Source organism: Pieris napi, chromosome 13, assembly GCF_905475465.1.
Source record: "Pieris napi chromosome 13, ilPieNapi1.2, whole genome shotgun sequence".
NCBI classification, from domain to species: domain Eukaryota; kingdom Metazoa; phylum Arthropoda; class Insecta; order Lepidoptera; family Pieridae; genus Pieris; species Pieris napi.
This window is the reverse complement of record NC_062246.1, coordinates 3,772,428-3,791,157: the sequence shown is the minus strand read 5'-3', so window position 1 is coordinate 3,791,157 and position 18,730 is coordinate 3,772,428. Positions and strand designations below refer to the sequence as shown.

Genomic DNA, 18,730 nt, shown 5'->3' with positions numbered 1-18,730 from the left:
TTGCCTACCAATGCACGGGAGACACTTCGGTATATTTCATTCATCTTTATTAAGACAAGTTGCAGCCGTCCAATGCCAACCAAAGCGAAACAATTCTTGTATATTGGAAATCGAACCTAGGACTCATGTAACTAACTTTAAAGGTAACGTGAAAACAAACCAGATTAAACAAATATAGGATTATATTCAGAGAAACGTTGAAAAGTGTTCAAGCTGTCATGTGTACAGACTGTCAAATGCTAAAAACGTTTAAAATGATAATAATCCCATTTCCCCATATTGGGCAAGTTATCTACATCTATTTCTATACCAAACCTTGTTAATATAAGCGCATGGAGCGCCATTAATCGTAAAATAAACGAAAGGGTATAAGTATCATTTCGAAAACGTCTAAGGCATGTTTACGAAAACTTATTGTATTTTTCATAATTTATTACATCATATATATACATAATTTCGTCATAAACGTAACATATCTCGGGTGCGTCGAATACTCTACATTAAAACGACAGTAATACGCGTAACATTTATGAAAAACCTGTTTTACACGCTAAGTCTCGGCTTCGACTCCCGTCAACATATCATTTGATAGTCTAAGATCCTTCATACATTACGCCTTTTATTTTTCTCAGGAGTCTAATTTACGAAATACTGGTTAAATCGACGTAATATACCCCGCTATTTATAGATTAGACTCCTTTTACAGAATGGCTAAAACAAATTTTATACACGGCAATTCGACAAAAACAGAAACAAATAAAAACTTCATTACGATGTTAGAAAATTTGTTAATCATCACCTACAATAGATATACATTCATTTCGTAAACAATATCTTATAAAACGGACAAATTTAGTAACTCTATTGCCCGAGTTTGCCAGTAGCGCGCTTTATTAAACAAACAGCAAAATTAGAATCTAAGTCTGAACTTAGATTATGAAATCAATGGAAATGTTAACGAAAACATACACTCGCGATCAAACGAACACTTAAAGAATTTGTGAATAAAATAACTTTTCTACAGCTTACACAAATTCCTAGTTGAAAGTATAGACACTTAGAAATCGTGTTCATTTGATCGCAAGCTATTTCTATTCATATTAAATCGGTGCACAGCGGTAATTAGTAAACGCGTTTCAAATAAATAAAACCAAAATAAATAAAGTTTCCTCTGTGTAAAGGCAATGCGAATGCGTGCACGTACATGTACGTATACGCTCGGGATTCAAAATTCTAGACTCTATGGATATATTCCTCGTGAGAGATAAGAGTACGGTCATTAAATCAATTGTAGATCTTAATGGCTTTCTCGAGGTAGTTGACCCGCGAACGTTTTGGCGTCTTATTGATGTGCTCGAGGCCGAGCCAAGGCCGTCCCGAAGAGTCTGGAAGCGATAGGTCTTTATTATGTTTGAGTATTAGTTCTAAGTAGGGTTGGGAAGGCTGGTAAAACTTAATTAGGACCACATTTATATCGCCAAGATGCATTTATAGAGACGCTTTATATGGGCCAACAATAGCACCTACTTATACAGGGTGGCCAAAAAGTCATTATGATTTGGTGAAATTTTTATATCGTATAACTTAATAATATTAAGTGCCTTCAATACACTCAATAAACAACTATTAATAGCATGTCTAACGCAAGGACTCATCAGTACCAATCTAGTGGATATTATGAAAAATACAGGATGTAGATTTTTTCGAATTTTAATAAGAATTTGAAAAAAAAAACAATTTTCTTATAAAAACGCAAAATAAATTATAAGTACAGGGGTTGAGCTTAGGGACCTCCCGTAACACAATTTTTTGCTGATGACCTCATGTAGGACCTAGTCGCGTTTGATCCACGACTTTTTAGCCACCCTGTATATACTAAGTAGCATGGAATTAAAGATCAAAATTCAAAAATCTTTGAGAAAAACCAATCTGAATTCTATATACAAATAATAAAAGCATAAAAGCATACATAATCTAAATAAACTTGGCGCAAATAAAATAGTGGTCAAACGGAAGTAGAAAAGTGTGTGATACTCACTTGCATTACTACTTGGCCTGAAGTCGAATATGTTCACTACAGCTCCTTCGCTTATGTAATTAGCTCTTGCGTTCACAATTATTGCGAAGTTGAACTGAAAAAGACAATTAAGATTATACCTGTCTCTTTTCATCACAGTGGAAATGACAGAAATAGACTTCCGTTAGAACACGTTAGTATAAGTTTTTTTTATATAAATAGTGTTACCCCCTATTTTAAACTATCTCGTACTTTGCGTAACCTCTTTGCTGATAGATAAATCGCTATAGTACCGATTGTAATTTTTTCTACAGAAATCATAGGTATATCAAGGAATTTTATTTCTTAAATGAGTATATATTGTTTAGTATATATTATTATTTGTTAGATGTGATGGTTTAAATGACATGCCTAAGGGGCCGTTGAAGTATTACGTAAGCACTATAGGGGAGGGGGGAGGGGGGTCTTTGATTTTCACATTTGGTGATTACGTCACGAGTAATTATTTACTTTTTTACACAAATAACCCACACATTGTCTATGCTTAAAAATGGACCAATTATGAGTCTAAGTGCTGAAACTGAGTCTAGCATGCCATAGGTATGTACTATTATTTTTGAGAGCTTTGCTTACTTTTGCTGACAAGAGGAGGGGGGGATAAATTAGGGGGGGTAATACTTGAACGGCCCCGAAGCCTAGACTTCGAATCTGAGGGTTAAGTTTTCATAGTACAAAAATCGCGATAATTAATCAATTTTAAATTGTATCTACTACAACACTTATTTCATATTTGCAGATATCTCTGCTGCATCGTCTACAAAGAGTTCTACCTTCTCCCACTCCTTGTCGGGTATGTCAAGCTTCTTCTGCATGCGGTCTTTGACAGCTTGGAAGGGCTCGTGGTGTTTGATGCGCGTGTAGAACGGAATCCCAAACGTAGCGTACACCTGCTTGTAGAAATGCGCGCATGGGACCAGCATTTCATCATCCTGGAATATATTTTATATTAATTACATGAAACAAACATTAATAGGTATATTTCTGAAGCCGTTTAGGGAGCGTTCAAGTATTACGTAACGAATTTGAGGGGGGGGGGGGGGGTTCCTTTTATAAAACGTTACGATGCGGGGCGGGGATTGAATTACGCGTTATTGTTAATATTATTTTCGACTTTCCAGTACTTTACACCACATAATGGTGACTTTTAGGTATAGTCACTAGGTGGCCACGAAACGTTTTACTATACTTGGATACAGAAAAACGTTACGGCGCGTTACATGGGGGGGGGGGGGTCAATGATCTCTAAAAATTGCGTGTATACTTGAACGCATCTTTATCCATAGTTTTCTATCTGTATATATGAACATATAAATATATACCTGTAAATCCAGCTCATCCTGCGGGATCTCTTCTATCCGGTAAAGTCTGGGAGGTGACATTGTCACTTGGTCCAATGTTAGCTCAGGGTCCGGCCCTGGCAACACCTTGTGACACGACACTTCGACGATTCGTAATCTATTAGGACAAAGTAATCATCTTCAATATTTACCAAATGTGTCTATTAGACACTGTTTTGACAAAATCACAGTACCATTAGCACAATATTATTGTCCAATTTTTATATATAGCAATATTAGTTTCTGACAGCCATCAAAGATTTAAAATACAACTAACAGACCGGCAGTGTTGCTGTGGCTCAGGTTTTTGTTAAATTACATAGTAGCAAACTATTCAAGAGAAACGGTAGGAGAACACCAGTCATTGGGACCACCATGCTTTTTTGGTGGTTATGCCATTAAATTGTAGCTTGTGTGAAACGTTGGGGCTTTCAACACAGCGCCATCTGTTAGAATTGTGACTAATAAACAAATATTTTGCAAGAAATAATATTGCGGGTATAAATTGAGATGTAAGCTATCCTATCTTTTAAGTTAGATCAAACTGCACACGGTGTGCAAATTTTATTGATATCGGTTCGGTAGTTTCTATAGGAGTCCATAGCGGACAAACAACGTGACCACGTTTATATATATTAAGATTTGTTGTATAAATACCAATACCCTTAATCCGAAATCATTCAACGGAGCTGTTCAAGCCTTTATGCAAAAAGCCCTCTGTACGTACTATCCAGAACAATTATTGTTTCTCCGGAAATCGAAGACATACTTATGTGCGTTTTAAGTAAGATATACTAGAAACTCAATTTCCATAATACACTAGCGGCCCGATATTTAATTTTTTAAATGTTTTGGAAATAAATAAAGCCTATGAAACTCAGGAAATAATTATTCAAATTGGTACATTAGTATTTAAATTTAATTATTACACAGAAAAATTAGCCTTTCTCTATAATATTCTATGTTTTAACACATATACAGATATGACCATACAATTTTATATTCAAATAGTCTACCTTCCAGATCCTTCCGGTGACATTTCTACGACCTTAGCTGCTTCTTCTAATATATCCGAGACTTTGCCGCCTTTATTGGGATATAAAATTAATTCTTTATCTTCTTTATAATTAGGACCAATCTGAAACGAAAATATTATTTTTATATATAGATAGATTTCTGCCGTACATTGATTTGCGAACATACAATACAACGCAATCTCCTTCTTAGTCTGTTATTTTTTTGTAATATTTATATAATTGGTGAACAAGGACATAAAGTAAACTACTTTAGACAGAATTCCTTACAGAATTTTCTTCGGTTGCAAAAGTTAGCATAAATATATTTCTAAAATTGATACCAAACGTACTCGGTAATTAGAGGTACGGCGGTACGGTTCGATTTCTAACAAAATATTTATTCCACGTTAGTAAAGTCAGTCTGGCAAGCATAAAGCAAACGTTTAAAACTACTTACCCATAAACATTTAAATTGTTTCTTATTATCCAATTCGTTCACTTTAATAGATAAAATCTGGTAGAACAATTTCTTCGGGCACTTTGGTTTGCAGTAGACAAGCAAGTCCTTCAATATTCCGTCGTACGAGTACCTCAAGGGCAGACCGGGTGTGTCCTTGTAACTGAAAAAAAATTAAGCAAAATACAGGCTATATCAAATTTTTAAGGGAGCGTTACGTAAGTACGACACGCAATTTTTGGAGATTATTGACCCTTCCCCCCACCCCCCGTGTAACGCGCCGTAACCAAGTATAGTAAAACGTTTCGTGGCCATATAGTGACTCTTTATACCTAAAAGATACCATTATGTGGTGTAAAGTACTGGAAAGTCAAAAATTATATTAACAATAACGCGTAATTCAATCCCCGCCCCGCATCTTTTACAAAAGGACCTCCCCCCTCCAAAATTCGTTACGTAATACTTGAACGCTCTCTAACAGAACAATCTTCGACGTGGGAATTACACCTGGTAATTTGTATATAGCAGTTGTTCAATCAGACAATTCGGTTAAAACTAAATAAATAAATTTTAAAATGCGTTATTTAATTTTAGATTAAAATTAAATTAGGTTAAATAGTTGCAAAATAATAATTAAAATTATTATAAATAATTACTTTTGGCACTTGAAGAACTGTATTAGGTAGGGATCAACGTTGAGACGCTGTCCCACAGCGCGGGCCATTTGGTCATACCGCATTTGCATCGACAGCTCCATAGTAAATCTGAAATTCACACATTATTTTAGTAGATCTTATTTATTATGTGTTTTGTTCTTACTATAAAGTAAATGCGTGCACAATTCTTAGCAATAATGTTGAATTGGATTTAGATAATCTAACACGTGCACTACATTATGTGTGTTTGTTTATAACATTTTCGAAAACCAATACAAAGTCATATAAAGATAATTTAAATCAGATATATACCAACTTACAGTCCACGTTTCATCAAATACGGTTACAAAAGATTATATATCACGTTATGGGTATATATCTACATATTATAGATATAGATAGTCGACGATGACGTCACTCACCCGGGATCGTTGGGCACCGTCTTGTCCACGAACTGCACCTCCACCTTGTAGAAGATGTACTTGAAGTAGTCCTGGCAGGTGGGCAGCTCCAGCTCCTCGTGGCGGCTGTCCGCTCGCTCGAACACGATGATGTCGCCGTCCATCAGCTCGTCCAATACCTGGCCGCGTGCACACGACTCAACCCGAGCGGGTAGGGCGAGCCCGACCCGCTCGTGGTGCTTATTACCACATGGCCCCCGCCCCACGATGGGGCAGAGACAATTTTGTTTTTTAATCGAACCTACTACCTACCAACCAATTATTTTTTGGAATTTGAACCTACAACTCCACAATGACTATCTCCTAATCCCACAAAAAATAGATTTAATTTAAGGTATATAATTCATTAAGAATTTTAAGGGTAATTCGCCTTTCTAAGGTGATTTTAATGATTCTGTACTACTTAATGCTGCAACCACATTTAATTAAAATACTTATTTAAAATAAATGCAATACCATACCTCAACCATCTAGCAGCTTGTAGATTATTATTAAAAAAAACTAATTCATAATTAATGTACTAATAATTGAATTACAATCAATAATAAATATTTTACTCCAACGAAATAAGTAATTCGTTATCAGAGCTGTACTAAAAACACGCTCTCAATTGAATTAAAAACTCTAATTATTTGTACCTTACGTCTAAAAAGCGTCTGAAAGGGAAAAACTGATAAATAATACCTTTTCGAGAGGGTCGTTGTAATTGTTGATTTTCTCCACAAAATCAGGTTTAATTTCTTCATACAGAACTAGAGGTGTGTCTGGTGGGAACCCTGTAAATACATAAATTCATAATTAAGTCTAAAACAGCTAATATGGTTGGATTAATCAACGTCAATGTATTTGTTATAACTTAAATTTTCTAGGAAGTTAAAAATATAAAAAAATTAGGTATTTCTACAAATTCGCACTACACAGAACTCGAGAGGATATTTTACCGCTATTTCCAACACAACAAACGAACATAGCACTAGTCGAACGAATCGTGGCAAACTTCACATAGCATGAAAAAGGGACGCATTTAGGCCGTAAAGGGAGATAGCAATAATATGGCTGAGAAATATTGACAATAAAAATATTGGGCAATATAAATACTAAAAATATTGCCGAGTTTAGCATAGTCTAGCCGTAAATTCTGGCTGACGCTATCAGCCACACCCTTGCAGCTATACATTTTTGTGAAAGAATGGCCAGTCCCCGAGCCCCATTAGGGCAATGTGACTATGGACTCATATATTTACAGTTCAGGGACTAGACAAATATGATTCAGTGTCCGTTGAGTGACCTAAAAAATGTTCTATTATTTGTTAGTGAATTATTTGTATTTTCAACATATAACTTTGGTTCCTAAGTATATTAGTTTTTTGTTTCGTGTCGCATTCTTGTCGATTTAGGGTTATCTGTTAGGACAGGATTGTGTTTTTAAAAATCAATTAATGCTATATTAAATATTTAATGTAGATAAATATAGTCAACGCATTATGAATTGAGGCTTCGGGTCATAAATCATATTTATCTGTCTGTCTCCCTCGCACTTACAGGTCTTAACATATCGATAACGTGATAAATGCGATTCTTATGCGAAATTTTGTTAATAGGAATAATTTTTCGCTATCTAAAAATAAAAGTATCAAAGAGAAATTGTATAGATCACGATAGAGTCACGATGACGCATCGACCCCGTGTGCGCAGCTAAGTATCGATAACGGGTTGCATTGCGTGCATATTCCTATTGTCAGTGACATTTATTGCCCGACGACTCAGTTACATGAGTCGACTATAGTGACGTCATATTACCATTTTCGTACGCAACCACACACGCTACAAAATACTTCAGTTCCATGCGTCGACTATAGTGACGTCATATTACCATTTACGTACGCAACCACACACGCTACAACGACTATAGTGACGTCATATTACCATTTACGTACGCAACCACACACGCTAAAACGACTATAGTGACGTCATATTACCATTTACGTACGCAACCACACACGCTACAAAATACTTCAGTTCCTTGCGTCGACTATAGTGACGTCATATTACCATTTACGTACACAATCACACACGCTAAAATACTTTTGTCTGGCGACCCATAAATCTTACCTGCTCTCTTATTGAGTATTGGTATGAGATCAGCCGGTTTGCTTGCGATAGGCAAGTAATGATGTCCGCAATAATGGATCCGCTTCTGCTTCGGGTCGTAGTACTTGAAGAACAGCACTACGTCATTGTCCTTATCGAAGGGGGGTAATGTGGCGAAGCCAGAATCCGGAGCGAGCATTTCGAGGAAGATATTCCATGGATTAATGTTCTCCGATATATCTGCTATTGTCTTATTTTGGTCGTTGATAACGTCCAGGCATGTCGGTCTGCACGTCTGTAAGGGTAGATATTTCAGTAATAAGCATATTTGGTTTAATATATACGCATATAAATCTAGTCAAGTAAAAGTAATGGACTATATAACATACTTTGTTGGGATGTTTTATTAAATGCTGGAGATAAGCAAATAATCTTTTAAGAACACGAGACTATAACTATATCAAAGTCGGTAAAGTTAACTTATAAAAATGATTAAGCCATAAAAGTGAAGGTTGTATATTTTTAGATATTAATTTAATTGTTTTGTTTAATTTTTATTATCTCTTCACAAGTACTACTTGTACTTGTCACATTACATTTTATTTTATTTTTCTTGTACCAATGTATCAGCGTGCCGACCGTTGGCAAGATTCTATAAATAAATTAATAACTTAAAAAGTGTTCAGAAACGGATTATTTAATAATAAATATTTGATTAACATTTTTAACTTATTAATAATGTAATACCTAATTATAAACAATCTAATTTATATAAACCATAATTAACAGACTTCATCCAACTCATAAAATCATTCCAGAAGTTCACACCATTATTATATAACAACATTAAAATTCGAAATTTTTGAACCAAACCCTCCCCTTACCTGGTTAGAACGGGCGCTAAACGGCCATGGGCGCAAATGTTTCTGTGGGTAGCGGAAGTTCTCCGCCAAAGTCTCCATAAGTTCTGCCACGGTCGCCTGCTTCCTTACTCGGAACACCCTGAAGTGAGCCCTTTCGGGATCATAGAGGTCGTTTCCTTGGTGACCATCGAACTCATCTTCCAATACCACATTCACGTTCATATAGAGATGGGCCTCATTGCGCTCTTTACGGCGAATCTGTTAAATGTAAACGTAGAGTATTAAAAAAAAAAAAACAAGAGTATAGTGGCAAGTCGTTTGTCAGCCACATTAGGCTGATCTAATTACCGACAATGAAATACATATATGCTAAAATGAAGCCAAGACTTATAAAAGTTTGTTTTTTCTTTAATAATTATTAGACAAATACTTACAGTTTCAATTCTCTTTTCTTCGGCTAATCTTTCGCTGAGTTCAGTAGGAATATCAGCCTGTGTAACTTCTTGGAGCACTGTCTTTAATTGTGAATCACTGTAATAAAATGAAATAGGTGTCAAACCAGTAAATTAACAAGATTAATCGGACAGCATTTTAGTTGGATTCTCTATAATCACTTCACTTCCAGCTTTTCAGTATGGGTAACAAGGTGTATATTGCGGTTTTACCCATGTTAATTTGTTTCTCATTAAATGGATTATCCAATATGTATATATATAAAATTTTTATGTTGGTTTGTGTACGCTTCAAAACTCAAAAAGTTCTGCACCGATTGAATTGAAATTTTTGCATGATATATAATCCGCATCAAAGATTGTTTTTATCTATTTTTTTTTATCTTTTTTCCAAAAGTATTACAACATTAAACTTATATGAAATGTTTTCTTTGTTTTGTTTCACATTTCTCAACCGTTCAATCACAATGTGCCACAGCGAAGCGTGGCAGGGAACAGCTAGTGCTACATAAATCATTTCTAAATTCAAACCTGTAGTAACCAACCTCCATAGCATAATTAACGCACATTGTAATTACAATCTGTATTGTTATAAGGATAGGCATAGAAGGAAACAAATACCCTTATTAAAAAAACCTTTCATAACAACATAACACTCACCGAATATACACCAACATGTAGGCATTAGTGCAATGTCTTACGGTTAGGGCCATGTCCTCATCATGACCACCGTAATTGTATTCGATTGCCTCTTGCTTCGTGCATCGAGATACCACGTCGTCGTCGAATTTGCACCACTAAAAACAAATTTGTATTAACAAACAATTTGTAATAGCAAACAAAAGGGTTTGTTTTGAAACAAAATAAAAATAATTACATTCAATTACACCGTTTTCTAGAAAAATCACATGTTTCCATCAAATCCGTCACATTACTTTAATTTGAAATTTAAAACAGATTTAATATTTTTCAAATCCGACATTATTCTACGATCATGACATGATATTTTGTTCGCATGATTTCCCTAAAATTTCTTAAAACTGTTGTTATGAGCGTCTGTCAAATCCGTCACTTTACCGACTGTATGTTATTAATTTGAAATTTAAAACACATGGATTTTTTTTTAATGTAACCGTAATATTTAGTCAAAGTGATATCAAAATATGATAAAAAGTGGATTTTGGATTTTTTTCAAAGCCGTCATTGTCCTACGATCATGACGTTTTGTGCAATTAATTCATAGTAATGCTTTGAAATGTTTATATTGCATGAATAAATTGTATACCTTGCCATCTCCTTTGGGATTGATAAAGACAACATAGTGTCCCCCGTGATTGTCTCCTGAATGTACCAATACTGCATGTAGGGTGTAATCAGCTGGTGTTTCGGGCTTCTCTTGAAGGTATGCATCTAAGTTGATGTGGTCGTAGAATTCAAACCTATAATGAAATAGTGATTTAAATACTGCCAAAGGACGACTCATTTAATTTAACTAAACGGAAATTAAACAAGCTGACTCAGAAAAAAAAACATGTTAAGCCACACCCTAGTTTTATAATATCAACATATAATTTCAACATATAAATTTTCGTATTTCATAGAGAAATAGGGAAGGGTATGACGGGTCTGGGCGTTACTGCATACGATTTTTTGCATTTTCTGAGAATATTTACTATGGTTATATATATATATATTTTTTTACCATAGGAAAGTAGAGATTTCAACGAACTGAAAGCACACCAACTTTTTGAAAAAAGCTGAAATTTTGACGTCAGAATTTTCGATTGAAAATTAGGGTGTTTTTTCGATATTAATTCAAAATAAGGTGAAAAAATAAATATTTTTAATCAAATAAATTACAGTATATTTGGGACATAATAAGGTAAGTTTTCACCAAATTTCGTTAAAAAAAAAAGAAATTTGTAAAAGATAAAAATTAAAAACCAAAAACTTGGTTTTTTGAATTTTAAACATAAATTTTGAGGTTATGTGAAAAATGTGTGAATACAAAAGTTTTAGATCTTTTTATTACCTACAACTTTGCCATTTAACTTTTTTCGATAGGACTTTTAGTTTTGCCGGAAATCGAGATAAACCGTTTTTTACCCTTAAAACTCCCCCCCCCGACCCCTTCCCGACCTCAGATCGACCGTAATTTATTTTTCCTTTCATTTTGATCATATTCCCCTGCTTTTCTAATGGGTTTCATCCTACTGTAATTTTTTTCACTTTTTATTTATTTTGAAGGCTATCTGCACTGGTCTACATTGCCTATGCTTAAAAACAAAATGCATTTTGAGGATTCCTACAAAAATTAATATGTTTTTTGTACTATTATTTTTGAAAGCTTTGCTAGCTTTTGCCAACAGGGGGGGGGGGGGGGGGGGGGGGATTAATATGCAGTAAATCTGCTTAAGTACTACGTGAACGGTCCCCTATACTGTAATCCATAGACACCTGTCCAAGTCGTAAACTATACTTTTTTACTCGATAAATAAAAAATAATACAGAAATTACATTTACCATTGTACAAATCTTAAGGCTGTTTCATTGAAATCAATTTGACACATACCTGTCGTTGAACTTGACAGAGCTGTCAGTGATGGGGTCATATTGGAACCTCATGAGGTGTAAATGCAGCACGGGGGGGAAAGTCGCGAATATCACACCCTTCTCTGCCTCTTGAAGCCCATGCTCTCCAGCATCATACTTATTCTCACCATCCAGGGTCTCCGTGTTTATGTAATCTTTGAATGATTCGTAAACTGCAAGTTGAAGATAATTGTAATTTCTATACCATACATATTGGCGTTTGAAACATTATGTTGATAAATTAAAGCAACATTTTAAAATATTAATATAATAATTTTTAATTTTTCTCACAAAAAGTTCGTAAACAAGTTACAGTTATTTATTATTAGAAATAAATAATTGTTTTTCGTCTATTGAGGGAAAATGCTTGTTTGTGTGAGACTAATGCCTGCGAAAGGTAAGAGTACCTGTGTAACAGGTCATCAGACCTCCACCACTTCGGATCGAAAGAAGGTCTTAAAAAGTAGAGAAAAATTTAGAGATAATAAACAATAGTATATTTCATTACGAGTGCGGAAAGCCTGTCATTGCAAAGAGTTCCGACAAATGTCTACCCGAGCCGAGGCGCAGCCGAAGGTGAGGGTTGACAGTCGGAACAAGTTGCAATGATGGTTCCGCACGTGTACTGAACGACTATTTTTAATACAGTTGCGAAAAAATTTAACAATTTAATAAAATATTAAAAACACAAACTCAACTAACTAATCATTTATTTCTTAAAAAAGTTATAATTCACATATACATTTAAATTGGTACAGGTTTTTTACGAACTGGGGAAGTTTTAGGTTGCATATTTTCTGTTTGAGACAAACTATTATTAATTTCGTATGATTGTTCATGTATATTTAATATATAATATAACAAACAACTAAACTCGCAAAGAACATTTTTGGAAAATGGCGCCAACTGTAAAATAATATAAGCAGAGATTTTTTTTTCTTCACCCGTTCTGGGTAGGCAAAGGGAAAAGGGGCTGCCCATACAGCCAAGTCTTCAGTAGAATTTTTTTATTGATATGAAATTTAATAAGATGAAATGAAACCTAACCTAACTCATTGAATCAAATCATTAAATCTGATATTGAAACAAATTATTAGCTTCTTTTTTGAAATATTTGCATGCGTCATACAAACTTCTATGATTTTTTTTAGTAAAAACTTTTCGGTTTGTTTTTTCTTTTTAATAGACATTAATTTGACAGTTGGGAAAGAAAACGCACTAGTTCGGAAAAGGTAAAGAAAAAGCACGAGTGTGTAATAGCCCACATCCCGAACGCTATACGTCCCTGCAATACGCCACTTTTTGAGCAACTGTGTTAAAAATATTATTACATAGGTTGCAACATTAAAAAAAATTATGTACATATATAAGGAAACCACATGTGTAAGTGTGTTAGTGTGTGTACGTGAGTGTGTGTCAGTGTATGTATTGCATTAGTATTAACCTTAATAACTCTAAAAACTTTTTTATAGTATCCTAAAGGCCCTTTGTCCCTTAACGAAGGTATGCGATTCCAATAAAATGTCGAACAAATTAATATTACAAATGTAAACAACATAATTTTTGGCTATACCAGGATATTATGAAATCCATCCCCTGGGCACCAAAACAGATAATATTTATATTCTAAAAAAATACTCAAACTTACTGTTCTTCTTCCCCTTGATATTCAACTGAATGTCGTAGAAGGTCTCAACTCTTGTACTGGACACATTGACATTCTTGCATTTAATGTATGAGCTCATTTTACCCTCAAACAATCTTGGCACTGTGCCCTCTACGCATGTACCCTTCATTTTGCTTTCCAGCTTGTCTAGTAATACCTGAAATTATGTTTACTTTAAGGAATATTGATTGCTTAAATTAAAACAAACTTCAACACAAACGTCAAATTTATGTGAGTTAAGATAATCCAATCTGCCTTTAAAAAATCATATTTTATGATAAATCTTAAAATGGAATTACATACAAAATCCTCCTCACATATTCTGATTTTTTCAGAGTATGTATAAATAATATTAAAAAAATATATTCATGCATTTCGCATAGGAAATTTCAATCTTATACTCTTATTGGATTTTTCTTCTATTACGTTAGATTCACTCTCTTTCCTTCTTGGATTTAATAGTATCCACACCGTTTCTCTTAATCTTCCTCATCTGTGTATTGGTGAAAGTTTATTGTGTATTCATCTTCTTCTGTGGATCTTGGACATTATTTTCTAAGTTTGTTCGTTATAATTCCCTTTTTTTTAATGCTCTCTTCTCTATTTCGGTTGGTCGGTCAAGGTATTATTATTAGGCAGTACTTGGTGAATCACTGATTTATATTTTCATGTTATTTACTTTTACATTGTGTAACAAGACTTAGCTGTTTACAATTTACGCAACCTTATTGGGGTCACAGCTGACAATGGCCAAAACGTTCTGATGCGTTTGCACTGAGTACACTGGTCAAAGCGCGAATTCAGCATAAGTTCACGAAATTGAAAAATATTATTAAAAAATATATATATATTCTACTACTCGAAAAAATTTCGTAGAAGTAGGTTCGTAATCTGCGTTCTAAACGGATTACTCAGACAAATATTGGAAAAGATTTTACATAACAACAAGTAAACACCGGCTCTCTACAGTGTAACATTATAGAGGATGATTTGCAAAAAATTATCTAAAAATTCTAAATAATAAACTGTTAAATTACCCTCAAGAATTCCTGCACATCATGCTGCATAAATGAATCAAGTGTCTCCCAGCCAAAGCTCTTTGTCAGCTTCTTGGTTCCAACTGGTTTATCAGAGAATTGCAACTCATAGAAAACTCGCTGGAGTGCTAATGCTACAGACCTGAAAATTATAAAAACTTCCTGAAATACTAATCCTACAAATACTTGTTTATTTTTTGTTTCTAGAGCTCCAAACATAATGTATCATATTGGAGGACTCAAAACACTGATCTTACCCAAATTATTAAAAAAAAAAAAACTAAATACAATATAGACAAGTGTTTCTTTTTTTTTTCTAAGTAATCTTACCCATGACATATTGGTTTCTTAGCAGTCCGTAATAATACGTAGGGCTGTGTAAAGTGCATAACATTGCATTGCATTAACATTAAGGGCTATCACTTAAATTCTTCAATACTAAAGCTTGTTTGTAATAAGTACAAATTCTTGAAAATCTTCTAAATAATTACATGCATTATCTTATTTAAATACATAAAGAACCAATTAATAATAGATACCTAGTACTATCATCAGACTCTGTTGGCATTTTGTAAACAGCTTTTCGCAATTGGTTAGTAAAGTAAAGCGTTTGTAACAGTGAGTTCATATAGCAGGTCGCACCTTGATTTTTCAACCCTGAAATTAGTTATTGCTCATTATATTATTATTCTACCCTAGAAATAATGTTTTCTTCACATATGTTCAATAACATGACAAATATCATTTAAAACGAATTTCCTCTCAACATATTATTTATCTAATGGCAGATAAGCGTTCAAGTATTACGTCACGCAATTTTAGGAGATTTCATCAGTTCATACATAAACTGAACTCAGAAAAATTTATTATTAATTTTAAAATACTAGATCTTACCAACATATCCAGTGTGTTTCTTAGAGTCCCAAGAGACACCATGTGGTGCCTCAGCACTGACATGGACCTCTAAAGTAATTGTATCATCTTTTATATAGCCTTTATCGCTATCTAAGACATCATTCCAGGACATGAAGTGAGAGAATCCCCAATCATTCTCTTTACTGAAATATTTGTTGTTACATTAATAATTTAATTTTATGGTACTAGAAAGACAATTAAATACAGGTGTCTATATCATTACTTTTCTTTCTGGTATAAAAGTTATTAGCATTATATTGTATCACCATAGATTAGATGCATAATAATGTTTTGGTTTTTGTTCATTTGAGCTTTACATGTAAAAGGTATGATCAGCTTTCAGCACTTTATTGAAACTAAACTATTTGGAAATATAAATTAATGTTTCATTATTTAAAACCCAAAATGTAATTATGACTGATTACAGCAATAATAAATACAGCAACTCAACAAAACAAATTTTAAACTACTTATTCATTTAATTTCCCTGTTTTTAGATTATTTGGTATTATTATACAGCAATATATAAAATAAATGTACAACTAACCTATAAAATAAATGCTGGATCTTTCTATGAAAAGGTTCAGTGTCAGGTTTGTGAGAGATGAGCCTTAACTCAGCCATAGCAAAGCAAGACCAGCTAGATGACTCACTCTCTCCATTACACTGCAAGAAGAATCCAAGGGACTTCTGTTGTTGTTTATCAGGCGATGGAGCCTGTCTTGGCATTACCATTATCTTCCATGGCAGATTACGAACATAGCAGGGTGGCGATAACACTGAATCCTTGATAGTTTTAAAGTTATGTACTGTGAAGCGAAATGTTGCTTCTGATCTTGCTTCATCATCTTCCATTTCAGCATCAACACATGCCAGTTGCTAAATAAAAACAAAATTATTTATATTATTATTAAATTTTATTGTGTAATAGATTACAATCATGATTATAAACAAACACTGGTCAGAGAAAAAAAAACTACACCTTTACAGTTTTAATTCATTTTACATAAGATATGTTTATTTTAGTCATGACTTGACTGTGATAATAATTAAAAATCATATACATATTTTTTAGTTTCTTAAGTCAAAAACTTTGTGGGAGCTGTTTCTATCAATATAAAACAGCTCTGTTGCCATGCAAATGTTAAAATCTATATATTTAGCTAGGAAAATTAGTATAGTTAAATAAGCATAAGGTTTTATATTTACAGGCATTTCAGAAGTCTCTTGATTCTTCATAACATCAGACATCACCACACCTCCATTGGGGGTAATTCGGCCTCTCATTAAATCGTCTTCCCAAGTTTTTTCCCAAGTCTTTTCAGTAGCAGTTTCTACAGTCTCCACTGTAATTTAGAATAAAATGTTTAAGAACCATGATGAAATCTTAAAGCAAAATAAATATTAAATATTTACTTATTATTTCACTGAACAATCACTAATAGTGACACATGGATTTTGGCAAGATTCATATGACAGTAATAACAACAAACATGGCCATCAATAAAATAAAAAAAAATTGAATCCTTCAACATCTATTCATGTTTTCAGTAATTTAGGAACTATAGATAAAATTAAAATTAAATTTCAAGATTAAAAAACAATGTATAATTATATATAAAGAGTTTCTTTGTTGGAATCTTACTATACATTAAAAACCCAAGTTCTTCCTCTCTATCAATATCATGTAATCAAAATAATGTAAATGTATTGAGGCCAAAATGGCAGGACCATGTCTAGGTTATTTAAATTTATAAAACTAATGAATGTATGAAATTCTAGTAAGGTATTGTAAAACCAATAGTTGCAGAAAACACTGCACTATTTTATATAATTTTATATGAGTCATCATTATTGTTAAAATTACAAATTTCTTCACTTTTGTCAAATCAATCTATAAGTAAAAGCTTATCAAACTTAAAACTTGTGAAATTGTTTTGTTAGAAGTTAGTATGGACATTGAGCTTTTGCAAAGTAAAATATTAGTATTGTATAATATCCAGCTCCTACAGCTAACACCTTATCCAATAATCCTTTCAAAGAATCTAGGCAATCAAAATGTCTACATATCATATTTTAAATTTTTTATTATCTAAGTTAGTGTAAACAAATGCAATAAATGTATGATAATAAAAAATTACCACCAAACAAAGGATTCTAATTATAGACTACAACACCTTGCACTTTTTTAGTTTAGGTATAATACTGAATGTTACACCACCCACTAACACACTCTTCTTAATAGAGAAAAACACTAAAACTATGTCATTTAAATATCTGACGAATATTATATTGAGGTTATGTAAAGGTTTGAAATAATCAATAACAAAAGTGATTGTATCCACACTATTTCTCACCTTGTGGAAAATTAAACAAAATATAACCCACAGGACAGAACTATAAACACTGACAATCATATGATTTGATCAAGGTAACCCAGTGTTGGTAATGTCAAGTGAATTTCTGTTTGTGAGAAAATTAATTATAGGTGACTGACCTTCTTGTGTTTCCATCTCTTCAACCTTCACATTAGGGTCGTGCTGCTGCCTGTCGGGTGCAGACGTGTGATTCATGTTAGCCGGGCGCGCCACCGGGGACTCTCGCCCACAACTCTTCGGTATTGCCTAAATAAAATCCTCACTATGTTAAACAGCCCATAGGTATTTTTCGCGCACATAAATTGCGACTTCACCTACCTTTAACACTCGGGGATCGTTCCCTTTAGACTTATGAAAAATTCGATGAACGTACTTCAATGGGCCTTTCTCATCGACACGAGCACTTTGCGCATCCGAATTTTTATTTTTCTTTGAAGGCAAGATGTTAATTTTCAAAGAGTGTTTACTAGCGGCGCGGCCGATGTCTGCAATTTTCAACACAAGGGCTCGATGGCAGTATGCTAATAGCACATTCCTAATTTAATAAGCATTGCTAGATTAACTTGTTCACGTTAGCTCACAATGAATAAAAAAATTCGACAGTCGTACAATACACATAGAAGTGGTTTCGTGAAAATAAACAAAATGGTGGATGTCTAATTTAATTTCCAGCTTCAAATGTGTGGCCCGGTTTGATCGACGAATGCACCATTTTATCATTCTCTCACATTC

General features: G+C 33.7%; 1 protein-coding gene across 4 annotated transcripts; it reads right to left on the bottom strand.

The window, feature by feature from the left end:
• Positions 1-164: 164 nt before the first annotated feature.
• On the bottom strand, positions 165-18,730 carry LOC125054981 (ubiquitin carboxyl-terminal hydrolase 7). 4 transcript variants are annotated; one of them, XM_047657134.1, is made up of 23 exons: positions 18,317-18,730; positions 18,118-18,244; positions 16,830-16,966; positions 16,168-16,499; positions 15,600-15,763; positions 15,245-15,362; positions 14,706-14,847; positions 13,651-13,825; positions 11,983-12,175; positions 10,696-10,849; positions 10,071-10,207; positions 9,393-9,489; positions 8,980-9,216; positions 8,117-8,390; positions 6,689-6,780; positions 5,966-6,123; positions 5,544-5,651; positions 4,888-5,050; positions 4,431-4,552; positions 3,397-3,532; positions 2,848-3,006; positions 2,039-2,132; positions 165-1,400 (listed from the first exon to the last, which is right to left on the bottom strand). In XM_047657134.1, exons 2-23 carry the CDS (start codon positions 18,191-18,193, stop codon positions 1,285-1,287), a joined length of 3,384 nt encoding a protein of 1,127 aa, XP_047513090.1. In that variant the 5' UTR covers positions 18,194-18,244; positions 18,317-18,730; the 3' UTR covers positions 165-1,284. The 4 variants fall into 4 exon arrangements, with proteins under 4 accessions (XP_047513090.1, XP_047513092.1, XP_047513091.1 ...); XM_047657136.1 differs by having other exon boundaries at positions 165-1,385; XM_047657135.1 differs by having other exon boundaries at positions 5,966-6,111.

What these genes read in the sequence shown, in the direction of transcription:
- LOC125054981 (XM_047657134.1), bottom strand. Translation starts at nt 18,193, where the DNA reads ATGAATCACACGTCTGCACCCGACAGGCAGCAGCACGACCCTAATGTG. An exon ending in ACAACGACCCTCTCGAAAAG is followed by an intron (nt 6,124 to 6,688) that starts GTATTATTTATC and finishes GCACGCGGCCAG; the next exon opens with GTATTGGACGAGCTGATGGA. An exon ending in CAGGCCAAGTAGTAATGCAA is followed by an intron (nt 1,401 to 2,038) that starts GTGAGTATCACA and finishes AACATAATAAAG; the next exon opens with ACCTATCGCTTCCAGACTCT.